The sequence below is a fragment of the Nannospalax galili genome, unplaced genomic scaffold, assembly GCF_000622305.1.
Source record: "Nannospalax galili isolate Female #2095 unplaced genomic scaffold, S.galili_v1.0 scaffold540, whole genome shotgun sequence".
Classification (NCBI taxonomy): domain Eukaryota; kingdom Metazoa; phylum Chordata; class Mammalia; order Rodentia; family Spalacidae; genus Nannospalax; species Nannospalax galili.
This window is the reverse complement of record NW_008348613.1, coordinates 3101097-3119562: the sequence shown is the minus strand read 5'-3', so window position 1 is coordinate 3119562 and position 18466 is coordinate 3101097. Positions and strand designations below refer to the sequence as shown.

The 18466-nt window shown below is 35.6% G+C and overlaps 1 protein-coding gene across 5 annotated transcripts in view; it reads left to right on the top strand.

Annotated features, from left to right (window-relative positions):
• Positions 1–18466, top strand: part of Fap (fibroblast activation protein alpha) — a 76570-nt gene that overhangs the window by 24611 nt on the left and 33493 nt on the right. For 4 of the 5 annotated variants that reach the window (XM_008845757.3, XM_029569685.1, XM_029569687.1 and 1 more), the window contains 8 exons: positions 2230–2302; positions 2932–3052; positions 4039–4193; positions 6089–6192; positions 7743–7878; positions 11504–11548; positions 16643–16747; positions 16846–16916. In XM_008845757.3, coding sequence (XP_008843979.2) covers positions 2230–2302; positions 2932–3052; positions 4039–4193; positions 6089–6192; positions 7743–7878; positions 11504–11548; positions 16643–16747; positions 16846–16916 — 810 coding nt within the window. The remainder of the gene's footprint in view (positions 1–2229; positions 2303–2931; positions 3053–4038; positions 4194–6088; positions 6193–7742; positions 7879–11503; positions 11549–16642; positions 16748–16845; positions 16917–18466) is intronic. The other variant, XM_017801259.2, reaches the window with a different exon arrangement.

Here is an 18466-nt window from a genome sequence, read left to right as displayed (position 1 = left end):
TTTTTTTTTTTTTTTTTTTTTTTTTTTTTTTTTTTTTTGGTCCCTTTTCTTTTTTTAAATTTTTTTTATAAAGGAAAAAATATACATTTTTTATTGCAGACTTATTTTCGTTGTAAACTTCAGATACTGTAATTCACTTAAATCCCTTTTCTGTCATCAAATATATACAATTTTAATGCTGGTGTTTTGTTTTTCTCCTTTACTTTTTCATTATTCTGGAGGTTTTTGTTGGTTTTTGTTTGTTTTGGTGTTTGAGTCAAGGTCTTATTACATGCCTTGTGAACCTCCTACCACTTGTAAATGTTGGGTTTACAAGTGTGTGCTACCAAGCCCAGATATATACTGGCATTTTTCAGTAATAATGTACTCTTCATAGTGAGAGAAAGCTTTGTTACTGTTACAAGAATTTTTTTTTTTTAATTTTGCTAAGAAAAAAACCTAAACATTGACATATTTTCATGTTCTTTCACATTTTCTTTAAAGGAGTGCCTTTTAAGTCACTGGAGTTGGGTTTCTGGGAGGGATTTTCATATATAGTTAATGTCATAATAGCATTTTCTGTTTTTATTTCACATACTTTATTGAGAATTTCATACATGCATATAAGGTGTTTTGATCAAATCCATGCCCACTCCCTCCCCTCCAACATTCCCCCCTCTGAAGAGGTAGCCTTAAACTATTTTAAGGATTAGATATAAGCCCCCAAATACTTTTGACATTTTTGGCCTTTGGAACAGAGTATGTTGCTAACAGGCCCAAGGACATTTTGACTTTTAGCCAAGAAACTGGCTACTTTCCTTTGGGGTCTTTTTACCCTAACTGCCTAGCCGATTCCTACCTCCTATTCTTATCATGCCATCCTCTGAAGGGGTTACCCAAATTGCCAATAGGGAATAGGGACATCAACCACTCTGGCTTCTTACATGCTGAACAGGGACACAGGGTGAGGCAATCGGGGTACCCCTCAATGGGTCTATCTAAAAGATTCCCAAATTGCATAACTCTTGACTCTAAGGGGAGGAGAAAGTCCTTGAATCATGAATAGGAGATGTGAAGGAGAAGTAAAGGCAAGAGTAATTAGCATTACAAGTTCTAGACAGTTAAGTGTTGTTCTGCATTACATAATAATTTAAATCAAAATAAAATGTATTATAGTCTTATAGGCATCCAAGTATTCAGAAAATAGAGAAGAACAACTGTCAAACAAATGTTAGGTCCATAAAACAGAGGTTGTTTTTGAAGAGGAATGGGGTCTTTTTGAGAATCCTGAAATTAGATTTTATTTTGCTGTCCCACAAAAACAGTCTTGATGAAGCTACTAATATAATTTTCCAGAAGACAAGTCAAACTTTAAGCATGGCCCCTTCTGGATCTTTAACACATAAGCATTTGATGCATTCTTACTGAAGAACTGTAAAAGCTCTACAGTGCAATTCACTCAACTAAATGCTCACAGAATGACTCTAAACCTTAGAGTTGAGATTTTTGGCCAATAGATTATCTGAAATTTTCCCATGGGTGGAGAACTTTGCAAGCTTAAGGCACACTGCCCAGTATACGATCTGTTTTTCAGTTTAGCTTGAGATCAGATGTTCCTTTCCTTTTCTGATTTTAAGTCAGATCCCTGGGGAGATTGTCAAATGGCATCTTATTTTCAAAAATTTGAAATTCATATGCATTCACAGAGATGGGGGTTGTGAATGAGAATGTGGAAGAGCACATATTAAACTTGAGCCCAATTATAGAAATTCAGAGCTGGAAGGCACTTCAGCAACCATCTTAGTCTGCTGTGTGCAAATTTTACAGTCTCAGGGGTTAAATGACTTGAGTTTCATTTGGGGTCTGCCCAAGAACTAGCAATGCAATCTTTAAAATCATTATCATCTCTCTATGTCTCACAGCTCTCTTCTATAAAACAAAGGGACTCTATTAGATAATCGCTAGGTGTTCCCAGTCTGTAAGTCTATTATCCATTTACTTCCCTATGAAGGTCTGAAAACTGAGACATGGAAAGGTGAAGTGACTTTTGAATAACTAGGGGAAGAGTGATAATCACTCTCCATGACTATGGTACCTTATTCCTGGTGTCCTTATTTTAGCTTGGAGAAGTGGGGATTTTTCTTACAATTGTCTTTAACGGTTTGTTTACTTTTTCTGTTTATGCAGATTTTTTGCATTGAACAGTAAGAGTTGCTGTGTGTCTATTTTTTTTCTCTCTCTCTTTCATAGGGAATTTGTAAGAGGATATGAGCTTCCTCGTCCAATTCAGTATTTATGCTGGTCTCCTGTCGGGAGCAAATTAGTAAGTATTTAAATTATAGAAGTGTTTAATCATTTAAATAAAAGAGGAGCCATTTGATTTTGGCCTTTGTTACATTTCCCTGCCTGAAGGAAGGAAAAAAAAAAAAAAAAAAAAAGATACATCATGACTATTTCAGTGGTTAAGAACGGGAAGAGTTTGGATAAATTGAAACCCGTTTGAGAATTCCGCAAAATCTCAAGCTCATGGATAGACTTCTTTAAATATCGCAGTCAAAAACTTTATCCTTATACTCAGCCAGAATGCGTTGTGCCAGAAAACTCAGGAAAAATATGGTTTTCACAAGTTTCCCAGACTAGCTTCAGACAACATGAAATTTTGTCCAAGCTCTTATTTAAGGACTCTAAATAAAGATTATATCTGGCTAGCTATTAATATTCAGATTTATTTGACTGCCTGTGTTTATTTGATATAGATTTTAAAAATCATAATTGATGCTAATATGAGTTGATTATATTTTTCAACCTAATAAGTATTTTACTTTTGAATCTTCTTTACTTCTGAATACCAGCCCTTTAAAAGACAGTAAATAATTAAAACAAATATATAAAATTCTTTATTGTATTTGCTATGGAATTTCCTCCTATTGAATAACTTATTGTCATTTCTAGGTATATGTCTATCAAAATAATATTTATTTGAAACAAAGACCAGGAGACCCACCTTTTCAAATAACATACAGTGGAAGAGAAAATAAAGTATTTAATGGAATCCCAGACTGGGTTTATGAAGGTAAGCTGTAATATTTTTCTACCACTTCCCTATTAGGTTTATAATTAAAAATAATTTTATGCTTTCAGTAAGAAGTAGCTGGATGGTATCTTATTTCCATGAGTGACCTTACTTCTGAAAACTATGATTAGGTTATGAACAGGAGGTGTCTAGTCTTAAAGAATAAAATCTTATTATCAGGTACTTGCCAAATTTATATTGTTGAATATAACTATGAAATGTACTTGATTAATATTCCAGGAAGTATATGGTCCTCAGCTACTAAATAAATACATTTTCCCATGTTTGTTTTTTCTTTAAAAGTAGTTCTTTTTTTTTTTAATTTTCAAAACTAAAGAAAGGTGTTACTTTGTGGGAAAATGTTCTTAATATTTGATACTCTCTTAAATTTTATCCTCATTCTAGGTCATGCAGGACACAGGACTTAATTGGATCTTAAGGGGTTTACTAGCCTTTTTTTCCTCTAGTCTCTGCCTTTAGAAAGATATATGTGCATATATTTTTATTACATATATTAACCCCCTAATTAAAAATTTCTTAGGATAGAAACAACTTTCAGTCTTTCAATGGTTATGTCATTCTGTAGTAAATCCACAACCTGTTTTATCTACTTCAGATATTGTCTACTTAGTAACCAATCTTGTCTATGTAAGCTTGTAGTATAGTCTGTTTGGGCTAATTTAGGTTATTATTTTTTAAAGATCTGCCCTGAAGGGAAAATTAATTATTGCTGATGTGTTTATTATTTATTTTAAATGTTACATTTCTGATTAATAGTAATTACTAACAAGACTAATTGATGTTTGCAATAGAATTTAAGGTTAAACTGTTCCTCTTATTCCAGAGTAATTTTTAATAACCAAAGTATGGCTTGTGTCACATTTGTATTAAATAAATTATTTAAGTCAGTAAATGTTTAGAAGTACTGATAATGATTTTAAGCATAAGATATAATTGTAATTAATATGCAAATGCTTATTTTTCAGAGGAAATGCTTGCAACAAAATATGCTCTTTGGTGGTCTCCAAATGGAAAATTTCTGGCATATGCAGAATTTAATGATTCAGATATACCAGTTATTGCCTATTCCTATTATGGTGATGAACAATATCCTAGAACGATAAATATTCCATACCCAAAGGTATGTTGAATGCTTTTAGTAGATTCTTTCATTTCCTTGGTATCAAAGTGAGCAATCATTACCATGAATAGAGGTGGGATCAACACATTTAGAGAGCTTCTTGTCCTTGTGCATTGTAAAGCAAACACTGCTCTGTGCTCTATTGTTTATGTGGACATCTGTTGCTTTGGACATCTGGTTATGCTGGAAGAAGTAGTCTTTGCAAAATCCATTGCAGAATCTTTGAAAAACATATGGTCTAGATCATGGAGGAAAAACAAGCTTAACTTAGTTTTAATTTTTTTATATATACTCTGTGCTCCAAATTCAGGATAAAGTTCTGTTTCACAATTCCCTCTTGAATTCTCATGTAAATGCAAACCAGAAATTCAAATGTTGAATTTGATGTCTCTGTCAGGTAGCATCAGCACCAGTTATGAGCTTACGTGGACATACAAGGTAAATGAAGTTTATGAGCCTCATTTTCTTCCTTAAGGCGAATAATGGAAATAAGCATTACATAGTTTATTCCATTCCAAGACTATAGGAAAAGGACCTGAGTGTGTAGTGGGATGGTTAGGTGCAGTGAAGAAGCACTGTAGCCTATTTTAAATTAGGCAAAAACATGAAAGACAGCCATCAAAGAATAAATTCAACTGTTGCACAAGAACTGGATATTTTCTAGGATGTGACTGTTCAATGCATAGCTCCCTACTGCTCTTACTTGCCAAACCATAGTCATGAATGACTCCAGGAGGTCCCCTACATGTGAAAAGATGGATGTGGCATTTACAGAAAGTGGATTTTGAAACGAGCCAAAGACACCCTAGAGAGAGAAGTAGAAATGCAATGTTTATATTAAAAGTCATTTAAGAGAGAAAGTAGACTGAGACAGAAGGCCACTCGAGGGCTGTGTAGAAAAACAGGGAAACTGGAGATGCTTGGAGGTGAGAAGCTGATACTTGGGACCCAAAATGTCAAAGAACTGGACCCTTACGGAGAATCAATGAGAGCAAGAGGAGATGGTGATACTTGGCGCTCAGAAGTGACTGATATTGCTGATTAATGCTTAGGGTGATTGAAACCTCCAGCTTTGGATGGAATGAAAGGTGAGAAAATTCCAAAGAACCAAGATTTCCTAGCTAACATGGGCGACCTCAAGAGACACAGAGCATCCTTTAGATGAATGCAGACAGCACTGAGTCATTCAACACTGCATTCCCAAGTTTCATAAAATGGATTTACATTTTATTATAACTGCAAGATTCTTTCTGAAGTGAAATAGCAATTCTAAGACACCGCGTAAGCATGAGATATACTGTTATGCAAAATTTAAGCACAGAGTAGCACAGAAAGCACAAAACATTGTGAGGCTCATAGACACTTTATATGGTAGTGAACCCTTCCCTACCCAAGGGAATGGCAGCAGTGGTGGCATAAAAATGGGGAGAAGCAGCACTCTGGTCATTGTCTGAATCCAAATTGTTTGGCAAAAGGAAAAGCTTCAGTTTAGCTTAGTCCTGCTTTCCACTTTCTTCCCCACCAAACTTCTCTCCACTCTCCTGTGTACTGCATAGTGTTTATTTTTATCCTAGTAGTAATAAGAGACACCTGCTTTGAAAATCAGAGGAGAAACTATGGTTTACATAACTACATTTTCATATACCAAATAATATCTCCTATAAATGAAAAGTCTCTCATTAAATGAGTATTTTTTTACTCTGGTTGATACAATATTTGTTATTGCCTTGCAAGTATAACTGAAATGAGGTTCCTGGTTACCATACAAAATATCTGCAACTGTAATATACTTAACTTTATTAGCTTATTAAAATATTCCTAAATTCCTATGTGTCTTTACAATACTGGTGGTAAGTAAAAATGTATCAACTGCTGAATCTCCATTTTCTTGGCAGGCTGGAGCTAAGAACCCTGTTGTTCGGATTTTTATTGTTGATATCACTTACCCTCAGCATGTGGGCCCCATGGAAGTGCCAGTTCCAGCTATGATAGCCTCGGGGTAAGGAATCTCGGATCCCTCCAGCTTTTAAAGGGAGTTCTAGCACTTTGAATTTCATCATGATTTACTGCTTTTCTAGTAAGTTAAAGATATGCATGCCAAGAGCAAAAAGTAAAATTGACATGCAAAATTAAAAGTCACAAGTTTCCTAAACTTCTTTAAAGTAATCCTTTTGCCTATATAAAGGAAACAATAATGATGAATCTAAAGCTTTCCATCCTAGGCTTTTAACATAGGTAGAAGTATGAGCTTGGGGTGAGCATACAGATAGTAAAGTTCACCATATCTTCAATCTGGTTCCTTTCAAGTCTTGTCTGCTTTCCCTCAAGCCAAGGTTTATGAACTATTCACATCATGTGTGCATCATAAACAATAAAATCTAACACAACCCTCTCTGAGTACTAGCATTGTGTTACTAGAAAGTAGTCTGGTTTAAATTATCTGGCTATATAGAATTGTCTGTGCAGGAACCATCTGCAGACAGACAGGAAAATGAAATCTTGGAGGTAGAGAGATGGCTCCACCTTTAAGAGTGCATATTGTTCCTGCAGAGGACTTCAGTCCCACTAGGCCCCTGTGGGATGGCTCATAACTGCCTGTAACTCCAGCTCCAGGGGATTCAACAACCTTTTCTGGCTTCCATCAGCTTGAACTCATATATTCAATACCCCTGTTCTCCCCGCACCCCGCCAACAGAAACACACTAATTTAAAACAAAAATAAAATCTAAAAGCATAAAAAAAGAAAATGAAATGTTCTCAATTCTCCAGCATACCTTATATATACCCGTCTGATTAACCTTACTTATTAGCAACCTTCCAGTCTTAATTCAGTCCCTTGTGGGCTTTCTAGTTGAAATGCGTAAGAGAACGGGGTCTCAGACCTTCAATTTATGTGCCTCCATAACCACTTCGCAGTGCCCAGCACAAAGGGTATAGGTCTTCTCCAGCCACACCAAGGAGAATCTACGAAGGCCAAATGACTGCTCACTAATAGGTCAGAGAACTGGGTCAGAGCCTTCTGTCCTGCCTTGCCAAGTGGATCCATTCTTGGGTAACCAAATGAGATCAGTTTTTCAAAGCATCTGCTCTTCTCCTTAAATGGCAAATGGAATGCTAGTAACAGTGCATGAGTCAGGAGGCTTGTTTGAACTCTATAAATTACTACCAATATGACAGTAGAATAATATCTTGTAGATTTTGACATTTTCTATATAATAGGAATAGTTCTTCAGCACCTTAGACACTCTCAACTCATCTTTACAGATTTAAAATCATCACATTATTATTTCAATTTTATACAGAAACAAAAACACTAAGTGGTTAAATAATTTTAAGTCTCAAGTATGAAATAATTTTATTAGATTAATGAACTCCTTTTTTTGTCTTCAGATCTATTTAAACTCTCTCCATAGAGAAAGTTTTGTCTTCTTTATCTACTGAATAAGAATCTCATAATATTAAACATTGTTTTAGAGATTATAAATTAAGAATTATTTAAGTGTCATAATGGGCTGATAGTTGAAACTATTTGTTTTAATTTATTTGCAGTGATTATTATTTCAGCTGGCTCACATGGGTTACCGATGAACGAGTGTGTTTACAGTGGCTAAAAAGAGTGCAAAATGTCTCAGTCTTGTCTATATGTGATTTCAGGGAAGACTGGTATGCATGGGATTGTCCAAAGGTAAAGTGTATTAAAATCACTGACATGTGTTTCCAGAGGTGAAAGAACAACAATAGAGTCTCATTTAGAGTCAACATTGCATATTGTAAAGCCAGATTTGATGCATTCAACTGCTTATTACTAGGCCAAAAATGTACACCATATTCACAAAAGGTGCCTCCTTTTTATTAAATATAGGATGCCAGTTGTTTTCTTGAATGACTTTTACTTTTAAATCAAATAGAGAAAAAGACTAAATGAGACAATGTGGCATTGGAGGAATCATCCACAGATGATTCACACTTTTGAGATCTTCAGGTTTAGCAGTCAACAAAAGCAGAACAATGGGTGTGTTGGGGAAATTAATGTTTTATACAGGAACATTGGAGAAGATATACAAATTAGATATGTTCTATATTGTCAAAGTTGAAAATAATCATTTCAAAAGATATAGACATTATCAAAAGAAAACAGATATTAGCCATGTTTAAATTAAAGGTATGTGGCATGGCATAGACTAATAGGTTCTTATGTTCTTACCCAGCTATCTTTTTAAAAATATTATTTGGGGAGGTAATATTGTTTTATTTATTTATTTATTTATTTATTATTTATTTATTTATTTATTTTATGATTGCCTGCAAGTATATAAGTGTACCTGTGTTATGCAATGCCCATGGAGGACAAAAGAAGGTTTTGGAATGAATCCCCTGGAACTGGAGTTATAGACAGGAGTTAGCTGCCATGCAGGTGTTGGGAATCAAACCCAGATCCCCTGCAAGAGCAGTCAGTGCTCTTAACTGCTGAGTCATCTCTCCAGCCCCTACCCAGCTATCTTTGAAGAGTGCCTCCTACTGTACCTATTTGAGGAGGGGGAGCTTGAGAACTAGGTATATATTTACCATTAAGTTTACATCATTTGTGTTGCCCAAATTCAAACACAATCTATTGAAATTAAAAAGTCAAAAAACTACCACTCCAGTCTAAATAATTAAAACGTTTGGCTCTTATTAAATGTTTTACTCTTCTTACACACTAAGAAATTAAAAATATTTTCTCTAAATAGTAAGTTTGTGAGTACATTTCAAGAGAGTTCTAATTATGAAGAAATGTTTCATTAAACCAAATGCAGAGTGAACCTATTTTATGAAGTGAAAGTAAAGTACAGATCAGTCAAAGTAAGTCATTAAATTCCATCTAGAGATTAAGACATTATATTTTACAGGGAAAGTGGTTTTACTCTGTTTGTAAATAGATCAGAGTTACAATAGTGAACATTAATCAGGCTAAATATATTTTTAAGTCACTACTGTGTCTGAGAAAGGGTGACTAATCTTAATAAAATGTGCTAGACACTTATTTTTTCTTATGTGTGTTCAGAGCGATAGGCTTTAATGTGGTATCATTGGTAAAAAAATGATCTTAATTAAATGAGTTAATTAGAAACGATGGTCTGATTAACTAACTTTGGTTAAATATTACCTTCAACATCACTGAATCTAAGTATTAAGAACTATTGCTTTGATTTTTTTAGCTTGCAAACTATAAAAACTTGGCAATTAAAAACTGCAATTGATTTAGAATTTGAAATTCTAATTTATCAAAATCGGAGACAATTTTAACCCAAAGGGATAGAACATATAAAATGTTCCTACAATGAGGTCTGGATGTTCTTGGAAAATAAGCTTTATAGGTAGAAAAGTAGTTGCATTTAGAATATCAAAATTAAATAAACCTAAGATTTCTAAACAACTTCTATTTCAAAGTAGGATGATAAATACATGGGCTCCATTTTCTGACTAGAGAACAACAGTGTTGAATTTTTCAACAGCCATACTCATGACAAATGTGCTTGTGTCTTGAAACCCAGTAATGCTGACGGTGACCTATCAACATTTTATTTGTGTTGGGAAGTTTGCCTAAGACAGAGAGGTAAAGCTGACAAGAGCTACTTGCAATTTAATTATATTGGTGAGATTTATGAAGAAATTCGAAGTTTGGGAAACAATCATCTTAAATATTATTCTTGCCTCTCTGCAAAGTAGACTACAATTAATTTTAACTTCATGGTTAAAAATAATTAATCAAAAGAGTCTTAGTATTTTTCCAATCTTGCCTCTGAGGCACTGGCCTATCACTATAGGAGAAACTCCAAACTCTTTAAACATTTGTGTCCTCAAGTCTTTTTGGAGACTCATACTCTCAAGGTCTTCCTCATTGTTTGACTCTGTGTTCCTGGGGGTAGGGAGAACCAAAGGGCAACCTCAGGTCTCAGCCTCAAAAATGTCATCCACCTCCTTTGAGACAGGGTTTCTCATATACTGGAGTTGAACAATTAGGTTGTATTAGCTGGCCGGCAAGCAACCTGACCAGGTATTTTTACATGAGTGCTCGGGTTGAAATTATGGTCACCATACTTGCAAGACAAGTGCTTTCCCAGGCAAGTCATCTCCTCAGGCCCTGTTGTTTACTTTTTTCCTAGTTCTTAGTCTCACTCATCTAGAAATGTTATTCTACATTGTGTTTCCAAGTTAAGCTAACTGAACTACTGTAAAAGTAAATTTCAATAATTAAATGGTTTAATCAAGAAAGTGGAGTAAGTGTGGGATGAGGTACTCTGCTTCACAGAGTCATTCAGAAACCAGGTGATGGCCTTTCTGTTAATTTTATGCTTGGTCCTAAGTCATTAGCATTCAACTGTAGGATGGAGAAAACAATGGAGGAATCTGCATGAGAGGTTTTTTTATGGGAAGGGCCACAGATAGCTCATGTCACTTCTGCTCACACTCTTGCTAGACTTTACCACATGACTACATCCAATTGAAAAGGAAGCTGGGAAAGATAGCTCAGTTATAGAAAGTCCTCAAAAAAAAAAAAAAAAAGAGTAAACAGCCAATTATCCTAGTTTCTTTTACAACTCTCCACTTAACCCTCTTTGAGTGATCTTAATGTAGAGGTTTCTAAAACTATTTGTCTGTAACTCTCAAATTATTCTGAGGATTGAACTTTTAAACATCTTATTATTCTAACCTCACGACTACAACCTTGATCTGGGTCTCTACCGGCATTAAAACATTAGTATTCTTGTTTAATCCTCTGCCTCCATCTTTCTTACCCACTACCTAATTTGTGCTCTCTCTCATGTTCACAGTTCTGTTTTCCATGTTGTGAGAGTAAAATTCTTCAAAGGATTTTTCCACAGAAGTACAACATCACTTCTTCAAGAAGTGATCCTTTTGTGTTTTGACAAAAATACAAAAATACAAATGTTTACATTTCTAACTACTTCATAAGACTTGGAAAAGAAAGAATTTAACTTAAACTCCACTACAAAAATCCTTTTTAGCTATACCACACCAGATGCTTGGTTTTCTCTGGCCCTCCACAGATGTTTGATAATTCTAAGATACTGCCACATGGAAAATTTAACAAGAAAAATTCTGAGTAAATCCAATTCATCTACCCATATGTATTCAGCAGCACTGCTGAACACTATCTTTAATGAAGTCATTTGAAACTCAAGATTGAGTTAGCAGGACAGAAACAGGACCCTCTGATCAGGAAGTTTAACTTGTTCCATATGTATAAATTACATTTTTGAAAACAAAAATGTTCTTATACTTTGATATGAACTTTTGTCTTTTAGACCCAGGAGCATATAGAAGAAAGCAGAGCAGGATGGGCTGGTGGAGTATGATTTTGCTATCTTTTCCTTTATTTAATGACATCCAGCAAATTTATAACTATCAAAGGACTATTTTCAATGTCTCCAGATTGTCAGTTGTTTTCATATAAAAAATGTCAAGTAAAATACACAATTATAGTGATTTATAGAATAAATTCTTACCAGACAATTTTAATGACTATGGTTTTGGAACTCTACTGTGAATAAATGATATTCTTTATGTCAACCTCTAACCTCCACATTTATGTGCACACGCACCCATACACCTGTGAACACACACATACTAAGGAAGGTAACAGTCTTAGTCTGATTAGATAAAATTATCTTAATAGAAGTCATTTGAATCCAAAAAAAGAGGCCATAGTAAGAATTCTTATAATGTAAAAGCCATCTTCCTCTTCTATAATGTCATATAAGCTGAACTGAATTTCACTCAGCATATTCATTCCAGCTTTTGTGTGATGCTTTGGTTTCAAACAGGAAAATGTGTTTGTTATGATTTGTGATTACTTGTATCTGGAAGCTTTGGGTGGAGTTATTCAGTGATATATGAGGCTTGATAGTGGAAAAATAGTCATGTTTTAAGGACATCTATTGTATCTTATAGCCTATAATAAAAGAAAAGAACATGGAAACCAAATGAATGTTGTGTGGATGCTGCCACACATTAGAAAGAATGAGTACATTTTCAGCAGACATTCGCACTGGGGAGGCGGCTGTGCTGAGATTCAGATGCAGTGTGCAAAAAGAGAAACTCGTGTTCTAATTTTAATCTTTTGAAATTTATCTAATAGTAACATTTCTAATTCCAAAGGAGGAATTGCTAAAAATTTTTGCAGTGATAAACTTTCAGGAGTACGTTTACATCCTTTAAAGGCACCTGCTTTATAAGTTCTGGTATGACTTTTGGAAAAGGCCACAACTTCAGACAATCCTAAGATACTAGATAACTTCCTTTAACCTGTAATCAAACTAATGGCAATAAAATTAACCAGAGAAACCTAGGAATGTGTACATGATTCAAATATTTCCTCAAGTAACATTTGTGTGTGTGTGTGTGTGTGTGTGTGTGTGTGTGTGTGTATGTGTGTCTGTGTAGTACTGGAGATCAAACTAGGGCCACATATGCTAGGCAAGTGTGCTGTCATACACTATATTCCAGTCCTTCCTCAATGAATATTTATTATGTCTTAAAGGCTAATATAAACTTAAAAAGCAATTTTAGAGAAATAGTACCTTTAAAATTTATCAAAGAAATTCAGGACACAAAAGACTTTTGGAGATCGCATATGAATTTGAAAAAGTGAGATTGGAGCAGAGGGTATAACCTAGTATGTTCACCCTGGATTTGAAGTCCAGCAACACACACACACACACACACACACACACACACACGCATGCATACACACACACGCACAGTGACATAAACAGTTTACTAAATCGTTGACCTTTTGGCTGGGCGTGGTGGTACTCACCTTTAATCCCAGCACTTGGGAGGAAGAGACAGGTGGATCTCTATGAGTTCAAGGCCAGCCTGGTCTACATAGTGAGTTCTAGGCCAGCTGGGGCTACTGGGAGTTCCTGATTCAAAAAAAAAAAAAAAAGAAAGAAAGAAAGAAAGAAAAAAAATGACCTTTTGATGCAGATACTAAGAAGTAACAATGTTTCCTGAAAACCTTACTCCTTTTCTCCACTCCAGCACCGACACTTCCTGAGCTTTAATCTGGAGTACATAACCCAACCATTCTTTGCTATTTGGTTAGAAGAGTCACAATAAATTAACTTTAAATAAATTAGTTTTCCCCTGTAAAGAACAGGCAGAATAAAAGAAGAAATTCAATCTTTACCTCTTTAAATTTGGAAATAAATCTGAAAACATAATGCCCAATTACACAATTCCAATAAAATTATCAACTAAGCAATGCACTGCACTCCTTTAGAATGTTGGTAAAATCCTTGATTTAAAAAAAAAATGAATTTTGTACTTAATTTCTGAAAGTCTGTGCTTTTGACTAATTGTTAACTCAGTTTAGGCATCAGCATTATGTCATTTAACAAGGATGGCGAGATATGACATGACTTGGAGATAATCTTACTTCCCAAGTAAGATATTCTAAATGGCTTTGCACTCTAGCAGAGATAAGCATTTATCAGAGAATCTAAGCATGATAAGGGAAGCAGTACAGGCCTTGCTACACTGAGGTCAACCTAGTTGTGTGTACTTATCTAGGGTCCAGGTGTGACTTGCCCCTAGGAGCACTTAACTCAGAAGGCATTATGGGCCTAACTCTAACACGAAAGCGGAAATATTTCACACTCTCTTTACCTCAGCCATGTTACCTGCTCATCTGAAGCAGCTGTCTTCCATGTGCACAGTAAAACGGGAGAAGATAACAGGCTTTGCTTAGCACAGAGTTTCTTCCTGTTTGCCTGGTTCTAATACCTTAAAACATAACAGCCTGTCCTATAATTTGTTTTTTATTTTCAATAAAAATGAATTTCAAGCTCTGCTCTAGAAAAAAAATCGTTTTTTAAAGTTCCTTAAGTATTCTCACTTAAAGTAGAGAATAATTTTTTCACTATGTTATCTCAGTGTTCTTTGACTTGGTTCCATTTTAATGACTAACACAATGCAGAACCAATTGTTTTTTGCACTGAAGAGTATAAGGGAGTTATTTTTTTTATTTATTTATTATTTTTATTTTTTATGTGTATGAGTGTATTGCCTGCATGTACGTGAGTGCACCTGTGCCATGCAATACAGCAGAGGTCAGAAGAGGGCTTCAGAGTCCCCTAGAACTGGATGGAGTTCAGGATGGTTTGTAGCCACCACGTGGGTGCTGGGAATTGAACCTGGGTCCTCTGCAAGAGCAGTCAGTGCTCTTAACCACTGAACCATCTCTCCAGTCCTGAGGGAGACATTTTAAAGAAGGTACTTAGAAATGATTGTACCATCACTTGGTTGAGGACAAAACTGTTCTGAAGTGAAGGAACAATTTTGTAGAATGACTACGTTAATTAAACTCCATCCACCAAATTGCAAATTAATGTTCTATTTCTGAGCCTCTTAATTTCACTTAAAATCATTGGTTTTGATATGCAAAATCCTACAAAGTTGATCTTATTATGGATGATGTTAATGAATACACAAAACAGCGGTTTCACATTACTCAGTTTTCCATTTTGCTAAAGATTTATTAAAAGACATACCAGACAAATTAAATCTAGCAGAGTTTATTTGAGCAAAGAATTATTCATGAATAAGGCAGCCTTCGGAACCAGCTGTTCACAGAACACCTCTGATGCGAGCAGAACACTGAAACAAAGTAGAGAGCTCACTTGATTGACTACAACTAGGAACCTGCTTTATTCGGGCATGGTATAATGAGTTGGTTGTTTGTGATTGGTTGAAACTCAGTTGCTTTTATATTGTAAATAAGGTTGTAGTGTCAACTCTCATTATACAAAATTTAAAGTAAGAACAAACTTAGTGATTAAACCAATGGAAATTTATTCTCTCACGTTACTGAAGGATAGATGTCTAAAGTCAAGATATCTTCAGAGCTGTGCTCCCTCTGAAGTGTCCAGGGGAGAAGTGTCCCTTTCCTCTTCTAGCTCCTGATGGCTCTTGGCAATCCTTGCTGTCCCTTGATATAAGCTGCAGTAGTCTAATTTCTGCTTCTATTTCCCATAGCCCCCTTTTTGGTGTCTGTAGGTATCACTTTGAGTCCTTTGTCTTCTTATTAGGACAACTGTCATTGGATTTAGAGCTAACCATAATCTAGAAGGGCCATTTCTATTTTTATATTAATTATATCAGTAAAGCTTCTATCTAGGTGGAAATGAATTTGGAAGAACGTTGTTTAGTTCAGAATAGATACATGAGCTATGTTGCATTTTCATGGCACAAGATTACAGTTTAAGAGAAATAACAGTTTTACCAAAATATATCAAGCATCAGATCACATCCATGTGTGATCATTAAATAAGCCTATAGTGATTCTCTCTGCTCTCTCTTTGCTCAAAAATGGGCCTTAGAAATTATCCCCATAGGACAGGCATTTCTTGCTAGATGATACTGGCATGTTTGGGGTTTTGGTGCTTGCTTCAGCTATTTGACAGGTGAAGGTCTTAGTCTACTCTTCCGTGAACTGAAACCAGACAGAAAGGCCTGGTTATAAGTTATTCCTGGAAATGTTTACTCCTCTGCATGATGTAGAGGCTCTCTGTCCTCATGGAATTCTTTCACAAAAGAGTCATCATTTTACCAGATGACAACTTGAAAAAATGTTAGTGTCAGGAAAATCAAAAAATTTTAAATGGGGGACACATGAAACTATTGGTGGAAATTTGATAGGAGAATGTTTGCAGAATTACAATTATCTGTACCATTTAGGATACTGAGTTGTCACTCATTCTGTTCCAAGACACATTTGAGTATATGTCTTTCCATTGCTATTAGGTGGCACCAGCAAGTGCCCAGCAGGCTACTCTGAGTGGGTCGAACTCACGTTATGAGGTCATTCTGCTTCCCGAGCTCTGGAGTTAAGCTCCCCCTACTCCCTAGTCACATGTCACATTTTCTCTAAAGTATATAAGCCCCTTCCCATTACTAAAATCTGTAGCCAGAAGACCATGATATTTTAATTTTTAAATGCCTTCATTGAATAGTTGACATTAGGTGCTTGGCACTAGACAAATCAAAAATTAAAAAGTGCTTTAAGCTTTAATGAGAATCACACTTTGGTCAAACACCTCATTTTAAAGTCTGACTTGATTAAATATCAACATTCATTTGTTATTCATTAAACTCTATTCCAAGCCACATCATTTCAGAACAGAAATTTGTCAAATAATACAACACAGCACTAGAAGTACTGGGGGTGGGGTGGGGGAACAGTAGCAACAAAATTGAAATGTGCAAGTGCCTGTTAGAATCACTGGAAAAAGCTGTCATCTGAAAAACTGAAATTTCAGATGTGAGTGATGGGGGGATTGGGGAGGCGAAATGCTTGGAATCCTATCCGTGCATGCCTTAAATGCATCTGTGGCTTTAGTTCAGTTTGTCTTTTGAACATAACCTCTGTTAATGTCTTTCAGTTCTTTGTTTCAACACCAGCTTTTAGCTATGATGCCATTTCATACTACAAAATATTTAGCGACAAGGATGGCTACAAACATATTCACTATATCAAAGACACTGTGGTACGTTCCTTCCAAGATTTATCTCCTCAAAGATCATTCACTTGAGGTTGCTCAAATAACGCTCAACTTCACACAACATAATGTTTGTCTTTTTATAGGAAAATGCTATTCAAATTACAAGTGGCAAGTGGGAGGCCATAAATATATTCAGAGTAACACAGGATTCACTGTAAGTATTGCATGCAGCATGATGCACCATTCAGGTTTTAATTGGCACCAGCGGATGGCTGTACAAATGACGGACTGCTCCCTGTACTTCAGCTCACTGAAAGAGCATCTCTGTTACTCTTTGGTTTGATTCAAACAAGTATGATTTCATTAATATTGTACCTCTTTTAATAATTACTCAACATGATTTCCTTTGGGGAAGAATTTTTTAATATTTTGTCATTTTTTAGTGTATGAGTATGAGTGTATTCCCTACATGTATGTAAGTGCACCCATGTCATGTAATGCTCATGGAAGTCAGAAGAAGGCATCAGATCCCCTGGAACTGTAGTTACAGGTGGTTGTTAGTCACCATATGGGTGCTGCGAATCAAACCTGGGTCCTTTGCAAGGGGAGTTAGTTCTCTTAACCACTGAGTCATCTCTCCAGGCCTGAGAAGATTTTTTTATAAGATACTTTTATGAGAAGTATAAAAATTCTCAAACTTGGTCTGGAGAGATGGCTCAGCGGTTAAGAACACTGGCTGTTCTTGCAGAAGACCCAGGTTCGAATTCCAGCACCCACATGCATCTAACAACTGTCTGTAACTCCAGTTCCAGGGGATCCAACAGCCTCTTATGTCCTCCACGGGCATTGCACCACACGGGTGGACTTACGTACATGCAGGAAATACACGCATACACATAAAATAAAAATAAAATGTTTTTAAAATTCTCAAACTTGATTCGCTAGATGCACACACAAACACACATATATAACCAAACACATGAAATCCAGTGGGAGGGTTTATAGGGAGCACAGATGGGGAGGGAGGTCTAAATATGATTATGACGTATTGTGTGAAATGCACAAAAATTCGATAAATAGATAAATTGAAGAAAACCTCAAATAACAAAGGCAAAGTTTATTATTTGACACTTGAAGCAAAATGCAAACTTTGAAACGCCATGAAAGTAGCCGAGATAATGGAGAGTCATTTGTCGTGATTTCATACCGTTGCGCCAGCTGTCAATTTTTGAGGCATTACTGTGGACCAGATACTGTAAGGTAGAAATTCTTTCTCTGAGTTTGTATATCAGAAAACTGATACTGAGAACATGTAATTAACTTGGCCAAAGGCCATTTAATTAGTGGATTACGAGGCTTCAAATCTAAGACGTGAAATCCAAGACTGTTGCTGTTCATCTTAAAAGGGAAATCTTAAGTTCTTTACAGTCTATCCTATATATTTCCTAAATAAGCGGTCTTGGAATAGTCATGATAAAACATCTCGAATCAGAAGTGTTCACCATTTTGTGTGTCACTTTTAGTGTTATCTAAATCAGGAATACTCCCTCAGTATTCCTAATCTGACTGCTATTAGCTAGTTTTAGGAGCAAAAGAGCAGGATCATCAATCTAATCTTACTAGACAGACAAATGTCAGAATCCTATTGCCAAACTATAAAATTATTTGAATGGAAGCAAAGGAAGCTTGGACCTTAGCTGGAGTAGCCATTGAAATCACTAAAGTAAGGGGAGTGGTGAAGATAAAAACAGGTGAGAGAAAGAT